The sequence below is a fragment of the Mytilus trossulus genome, chromosome 14 (assembly GCF_036588685.1).
Source record: "Mytilus trossulus isolate FHL-02 chromosome 14, PNRI_Mtr1.1.1.hap1, whole genome shotgun sequence".
Taxonomy (NCBI): domain Eukaryota; kingdom Metazoa; phylum Mollusca; class Bivalvia; order Mytilida; family Mytilidae; genus Mytilus; species Mytilus trossulus.
The window spans coordinates 60,705,386-60,713,604 of NC_086386.1; the positions used below are offsets into that span (position 1 = coordinate 60,705,386).

At 32.4% G+C, this 8,219-nt stretch overlaps 1 protein-coding gene across 1 annotated transcript; it reads right to left on the reverse strand.

The window, feature by feature from the left end:
* Positions 1-532: 532 nt before the first annotated feature.
* On the reverse strand, positions 533-7,983 carry LOC134697944 (myb-like protein K). The gene is made up of 6 exons (XM_063560229.1): positions 7,683-7,983; positions 7,239-7,310; positions 6,321-6,397; positions 2,097-2,472; positions 1,489-1,560; positions 533-819 (listed from the first exon to the last, which is right to left on the reverse strand). Exons 1-6 carry the CDS (start codon positions 7,981-7,983, stop codon positions 533-535), a joined length of 1,185 nt encoding a protein of 394 aa, XP_063416299.1.
* Between the last annotated feature and the right edge of the window lie 236 nt (positions 7,984-8,219).

Sequence of the window (8,219 nt, forward strand, 5' to 3'; positions counted from 1 at the left end):
GGTCAGGTTCAACAGTTTTAGATCGAATTGTTATTTTTAGTACATGTTGATAAACAGACTGGCACTCAAGAGTTCTAAGGATTTTCTACTGATAAAATCTGTATCTTAAGATACCGGAAATCTCGTCGAATCTACTTGGTCAGCTAATGTCACAATTTATAAATTAACTTCATAGTTGCTTTTATATTTTCTCAAGCGTAGGGGAAGAATGGGTAATGAAAGTATAGATTTACCTAAGTTCGAAGTGCGACAAGTTTTAACGACAGGTAAGGTTCATTTTGCTATGCATTCAGAGTCATGGAAACTATAGTCATACACATATCTCATACCTTATTTTATTTTATTGTCATTTATTATATTACTTAGAACAAACTACACATGTCAGCGGATAATTGTTAATGTACGGTGGACATTTCAAAGATCCGCATACAGTAACAACGTCATAAAACAGTTTACCATAATGTTGAGCCGCACCTCCAATAACGTATTCTGGGTTTATATCAATGCATTCGTAAGTCGAAGCAGCGGCATTTTAATAACCTCCTGACGATAAATATCCATAATACTCTCTCTTCCATCCGCTGTAACATCTATCTTTTCCAGGAATCATTATCACAGAAGTAGCTCGAGTCGTTCTACATAGTGCACATGGAACATCTTGACCATCAGCATAAGAGGAAAAAAAGTTATTATCGAATTCTCCACCATATATTTGAGCACTATTTGTACCTCTAGTTTTTAAATAATTTGGATCTGGTGGTAAACACACACTCTCAGATGCCGAGCCCGATACACCATAGTAACCCCCACCAGCATATCCTGTAAAAAAGTATCTCGATATACATTCCAGTTGATGCATATCACATGTATTAACATATACGTATGGCACCAAATCAGTCATGCATGTAAGTCACAAAAAAATTAAAGTTTCCTGTCAGTGCAGCTAACGAGATAAGATTTTCAATCTATACGAAACTGCTGGTATATAATTATTTCTAATTGTGTACAGTGAAAAACAGTTAAAACACAAAAAAGATTGACAAAGCAAATAAATAGCGCAGCCTGTAGTAGTTTAGAGTTGTGGCTATCAAAATAAAGGTACCAACAGGCAGTATTATATTTGGAAAATCTTTTTACAATAGTGGTTGTAGTTTATAGATTTAGTTCATAAGTGTTTTCTCGTTTCTTTTTCTTTTATGTATATACAGTTGGTTATCATGTTTAACTGGATTTACACTAGTCTTTTTTTTTTTTTGGGGGGGGGGGGGGTCCTTCATAGCTTGCTGATCGGCGTGAGTCAAGGCTCCGTGTTGAAGGCGGTTCTTTGACCTATAATTGATTTCATTTACAAATTGTGACTTGGTTGAACAGTTCTTTCATTGGCACTCATACCACATCTTCTGTCAACTGGTTAGTTATACGATAAGGGAAATTCAATTTTAAGAAACTTGAAATGAATAATATGTTAAATAAAATTAACTTCTTTACCTGAGTAAACCAATTCTGTATTATTTTTTGGACACTGCTTTCTTCCCCATCTAATATAAGTTGTTCCAAATTCTGAAATCAATGCAATGTTTGCTTGCTGATTATGGTAAATTTTTAATTAAAATATTTTTGGAGAAAAAGTTAAAGTTCGAATTTGATTAACAACTTTTAAAAAAAATCTATTTCGGTCATATTTTACGAGATTTACAATAGAGCTAAGAAATATTTTGAAAAATAAATGTTAAGAAATTGTGTTTGAGTTCATAATAAACATTAGATATATTAAGTTTTAAATGACACTTAAGTTTGCAGAAAAATATATACAAAATATTGTAAACACTCGATGTGGCAAATTATCGCAAATCATGTCAACTAAAACACGCTTGACATATCCTAAGCCTTTAATAATATGCATCGGAAAATATGTATTACGAAAATATTTGACTTTGGCTTATTATATTTCATATCATATGTTTTGAAGTTTTAAAATAACGTCAGCAACAACAACAAAAAAGAATGCCTTGCTATCTTTCTAAAACGTTTCACATAATTAATCCTGCGATGGATTTAATTTTTTTCTTCGAAGAAAAATGACACAAGAGTCTTACCTTGAGAACTGCTAAATGACCCTTGTAATTGTTTGATTGTCTGCTCGTGTTGTTGGATCAATGTTTTTTTATGCTGGTTTGATGTCTGTTCTTGATAGATTGATATTTGTTGTTGATTGATTAATGACTGTTGTTGTTGCGTTAACGTCTTCTGTTGTTGAATTGATGTCTGATGTTCAAGGATTGATGTCTGTTGTTGCTGAATTGTTTTCTCTTGCTGTTGAATAGTCAATCCCTGTTGTTGATTTTCAGTAGATAACTGTTTTACAGTAGCATTTAATATTGCAACAATATTTTCTACTCGGTTCAAACGATCAATTAGTATGTCTTGGTCATTAATCAAAAACCTCTTCTCTTCCAAAGTGACCATGTTTACCTTAAAACAGAGGAAATAATATAAGCAGACAAATCTACTTAGATGCACCATGTTTGCTATTATATAATTCAACATAAACTGGTTCTTATCATTCATAAGTTATAAAAGGTCACAAAGTGTCTCACAATGTTATCATGTGTACGCCAACATGTACGTTAAAGAATCCCGATATGTATATGTTGGTCTTGTGCTGTTAGCTTTTCTTTAGTCGGGTTGTTGTCTCATTTTCCGTTTTCATTCTCTGAATATATGACTTATAATTACCAGATTCTAAATATTTCGTGAATTGTTGATGCTGCCAAAACAAGGAGGAAACGACATTCGGAATGTGTCTTACCCCTTGTTTTGGCAACACCTTTCATATCCAAATCCAAAAAAAAAATCATTTTTTTTAAATGATGTCATAGGTACCCCTTTCCTTTTAAAAATGTCTAAATCAAAGTTTTAATTTTGGGTACTACATGGTCTATGTATGATTTACGGGCGTTTTCTTTCGGAAATCTGAAGGTATATGAACAGATGTGAGAGGTTTTGTCAATGATACAGATAGTAAATGTATACATATTCATGACATGTTACTTTAAAATTATAAAACAAAATTGTACTCTCAATCTCTTTCCCACTTGTTTTTATGGCGATGTCCCTTGCCACCATCTCACTGCATTTGTATACTCTTAATCATAACGAATTCGCTGTACCCATGTCTGAATTGATGTTATTGGGATTTAACATGTTTAATGAAGGTAATCTATGTATTAACCAAAAATCATTTAGTCACGGATTTCGTTTTCACATATTTCTTAAAAATCTAAACTAAATTCTTCCATATATGCAACGAGTTTGTTGAAAACTATGACTTAACCAGTAGAAAAAATAAATTTGTAACGCGATGAGCTGTCTAAATCCATCTACAATACGTTGTTTATAAGCCTCAAATTAACATACGATCTGGGTAAACTCATCGATACAAATTGGTGGTCTTCGGCTGTTGTCTGCGTTATCGTCAGTTTGTTGTCTCTTTGATACATTCCCCCATACCCATTCTCAATTTTACATTATCGTATTTCTATATCGTAAACGACAAGTTGAAAAAGTGATATATGTTTTAAAACGTTATTCCAAAAGAGCAGATTTGTTTCAACCTATCTCATAACACTAAATTGAATTGGCTTTTTTAATTAAATATTATTTTAATATTTCAATTTATATTGATAGCATTTTTTCAAATGTTTTTTTTTTCATTTTAAAACCAAAAAAAGACAACAAAAAAAATTATTTATTACCTGACAACACCGCACAGATATTTAGGAATCGAATAACTAAAAAGAAATCATTATTGCCACAATATAAAAGTCTGAACAAAATCACATATGATATAAATTTAAAAATCAAAACATTCAGATCCTGTCCGACATGTGCCATCCGTCGTGTTATACGTACAAACCGAGTGATAAGTCTAATTCTACATGCCAAATTCGTTGAAAAGGAGAACGGAATTTTGTTAACGGCATTGTTACGTCGTCATCTTTGAAACAGAAATTTTAAAAATAGTCAACTACGTTGTAGCTTGGGATGGCGTCGTTTATTTTAATTTTTTTGAAGGGATGACTTGCATCTTAAGTACTTGGAGCTTGTTATTATAAAATTATGAAACACGAAGCCTGTATTATCGTAACACATGGGAGATATATACTCTATAATTATTGACTTTAGATTTTAACGACTCTGACTGATCAAGTGATAATTCAAACAAAACGTACTATTTCGCAGCTCTCGGTTCACATTTGTTGATTAACATTTCATAAGACTGATCAGGTAAATGAAATTATTATTTACCTTGTGTTAATTTATAATATTGAGAATGATATTTGAATAGCGTAAAAACCATGTATACCAGCTTTCCACTGAAGTAAAAAAATATTCTAAAAGAAATAATCAGTCATACTTTGCATTATTAAAATTGTTGTTTACGCTACATGTTTATTTCTTTGGGATACTTACTATATGGTATATTTTGACAATAGTGAACAAAAAGGTGAAACATGCTACACACAGGAACAAGTGATCACATTCGTGAGTTTCTTAATTGACAACATATTTGTTGAATATTGAAGTAGAATTTTCAACAAATTGGTGGCATTCCTATTGGAACGAACTGTTTACATTTCCTTGCCGACTTCTTCTTATTTGCATATAGGTATGAGTTTCTTCAAACACTTGGAAAAAAGGTGGATTGAAATGTTATGTCATTTTATTTCACATTTAGAAAAGTTGATGATGTTCTTGCCATTAATAATCTGAACTTTTCTGATTGTTTTCGGATAACATATTTCCAATTTCTAAAACTAAAAAACACGTTGCCCGCCTCATTTTTAAACTTAAATCTAGAATTAGAAAATACACGCTCATCTCAGTGCCTGAATATATGACAAACGAGACTATTTCAATTTTGAAACTTTTCAATTTCCCAAAACTAAGTACATAATATCAACTTCACCTGCATATTGGATATACATGTTCGAACTTATTCGGAATTTAGCTGCTATTCATAATTTGTAAAACATCACCAATATTTGAGCAAAAGGTAAAGAGCCAGGGGTTTGTCAAAGAACATTTAGTCCTTTTTTTAAAACAAAAAGTCATCGAAAGGTTCCAAGACCTTGTTGACCCGATGGTCTTGAAGAATAGAGTCTGATAACTGACGTTGTTAATCATCATTATAACGTGTTGAAATATTTCCTGTGAAAAGTATTTCAACTGTTTATTCAATATTCGGTGATAATAATTTGACGGGGCTCTGTAATTCACCCGGTCATTAGGTTATTTTGCTATGGTATTTTTGAGATTATTGTCTTTTTTCTTACGAGCTTTCTTTATATGCCAGTGTGTGTCTCGTTGTCTCAAATTTGTTTGTTTGTATAGTAATTGAGATCATATCACAACGTTCACTGCTGTACCCATATTGAGACATTTTTACGTCATTTTTATGTCATTGTTTTGATCACACATTATTGTCAATATAATGGAATGTTATGCGACTGTCACACAAGTAAGAGGTTTATCTAGTTATAAAACGAGGTGCAAACCCCAATTGTATCTTACGAAAATACATGTACCAAGTCATGAATATGACTATTGTTATCCGATAGCTTTGTTGTCTTTTAACCTTTGATTTTGCCATTTAAAAAGAGACTTTTCGTTTTTAATTTACCTTGGAGCATTTTTTTTATTTCACTTTCTAAGGATGGTTTTTAGAAATGAATCGTCATAATCATTAGTCATATGCCTCAACAATTGTTTCCAAAAAAACCAGATATTAAAACCTTTTATTCCGGTATTCAAACGGAAAACACATGGAAGGTTCGTATACTGTAATGAGACTACCTTTATCGGCTATAATTGTCAAGACGTGATTTAAAGCATTCATTTAACTAACGAGTAAATATATATTTTATTATTCCTTTCTTGTCATCTATCACTTAGAACAGACTACGCATGTTAGTGGATAATTGTCAATGTACGGTGGACATTTCAATGATCCACATCTGGAAAGAACTTCATAAAACAATTTACCAAGATGCTGATCAACACCCCCAATGATATATTCTGGGTTGAGCTCAACACATACGTAAGCCGTAGCTGCTGCATGAACATGATTCCCGGACGCTAAATATCCATGATATTCTATCTTCCAGCCCTTGTAACATGTATTTTTTCCGGGAATCATTACAACAGATGTGGCACGTTCTGCTCAACAGAGAGTCTTCATCGTTAGCATTGGAGGCAAAAAAGTTCGAGTCAAATTCTGCACCGAACATACGACTATATTCTCCCCCACTAGTTTTTACATAATTTGGATCTGGTGGTAGACATACATATTCAGCAGCTGCGCCTGGATCAGTATAGTGACTCCCACCTGCAAAGCCTGTAATAGTTATGTAACATCAGTATGGAAAAATAATAAATGCATACTTAGTAATCGGGAAATAATCCACATAATATTTTAAAACAATGAACAGTAGTTTATGTGAAATACTCGTATACTAGTATAATAAATGAAGGAAACATTAATCTTATACTTGAAGTAATAGGCAATGGGATGATATATTTTCTAATTGAAATGTGTAAAATTGAAAACACAATGATGCTAAAATATCACAGATTTAAAACTACCAACTACGAGTATCAAAACTCTGCATTTGATATATTAAACCTATATGAAAAAGTAAAACCACTAAAATAGTTATCAAATTAAGATACCAGGATTATAATTTAGTACGCCAGACGCGCGTTTCGTCTACATAAGACTCATCAGTGACGCTCATATCAAAATATTTATAAAGCCAAACATGAACAAAGTTGAAGAGCATTGATGATCCAAAATTTCCAAAAGTTGTGCCAAATACGGCTAAGGAAATACTGAACTAAGAGGAAAATCAAATCGGAAAGTCCATAATCAAATGGCAAAATCAAATAACAAAAAACATCAAAAACGAATGGACAAGAACTGTCATATTCCTGACTTGGTATAGGCATTTTCAAATGTATAACATGGTGGATTAAACATGGTGTTAAAGCGCTAACCCTCTCGCTTTGATGACAGTCACATCGAATACCGTTTTATTTAAAATGATGCCTGAACTAAACAGACATAATAAATAAAATAGTCAAAATATGGGAACAGCAGTCATCATCGTGTTACAATTATAAAAGGAACAATTTAACAGAACACAAAAACATCTATCTACAAAGTGTAACATATTTACCGGAATATATCAATTCTGTATTATTATTTGGACACTGCTTTCTTCCCCATCTAATATAAGTTGTTCCGATACCTGAAATAAAGTAGATAATGATTGGTGTATTTCAAATAGACCATAGACACATGTTATGTTGATTGATTGGTTGCTTATTCAGACATGAAACCTTAAAACAATGCTATGTTAAATACCATGTTTATGATACAATGGCATTTACGACACAATGGTTTCTTCAGTTAAAAGCACACTGAAGTACTCAAGTTGTAATAATTGTTTTACAGGTGAACTGAACAAGAAAGGCAAGAGATTGTTATATCTTCACATCAGCCAGATCAATTAGTCACACTCACACGAGTTAACAAAATATGCAGTTATACGTTGTTTGCTTGACTTTACGATTGTGTTTGGATCTTTTGTAAATTCTCTTCTTTATGAAAAAAGTCTTACTTGGAATGGTGTTAAATGAGCTTTGCAAAAGTTTAATTGTCTGCTCCTGTTGTTGATTTATTATCTGTTGTTGTTGATTTATTGTTTGGTGTTGTTGGATGGTGTTCTGTTGTTGTTGCATTAATGCCTGTTGTTGTTGAAGTGTTGCCTGTTGCTGTTGAATTGATGCGTTTTGTTGTGTAATCCATGCCTGTTGCTGAAGTGTTGATGTCTGATGTTGCTGAATGATTTTCTCTGGCTGTTGATTAGTTAACATCTGCTGTTGGTTTTCGATGAAGAACTGTTTTACTGTGGCATTCATTATTGCAACGATATTTTCAATTCGGTTCAAACGATTAACGAGTACATCTGGATCATTAAGCAATAGCCTCTTCTCTTCTGAGGTGACCAGATTAACACTAAAACAAAAGAAATATATTAACCAAATGATCATGCTTAAACTTAACTCATGTGCTTTGAAGAAACGATTTGACACAAATTGTTTCTTATCAATCTAAAGTTAAGTAAGGTGACATAGACAAAGATAGCAACAAGTTT

Coding starts and splice junctions, on each gene's coding strand:
- LOC134697944 (XM_063560229.1), bottom strand. CDS start 7,983: ATGAATGCCACAGTAAAACAGTTCTTCATCGAAAACCAACAGCAGATG. Junction 6,398..7,238: donor TACAGAATTGATATATTCCG/GTAAATATGTTA, acceptor TAACTATTACAG/GCTTTGCAGGTGGGAGTCAC. Junction 1,561..2,096: donor GTCATTTAGCAGTTCTCAAG/GTAAGACTCTTG, acceptor CATTGATTTCAG/AATTTGGAACAACTTATATT.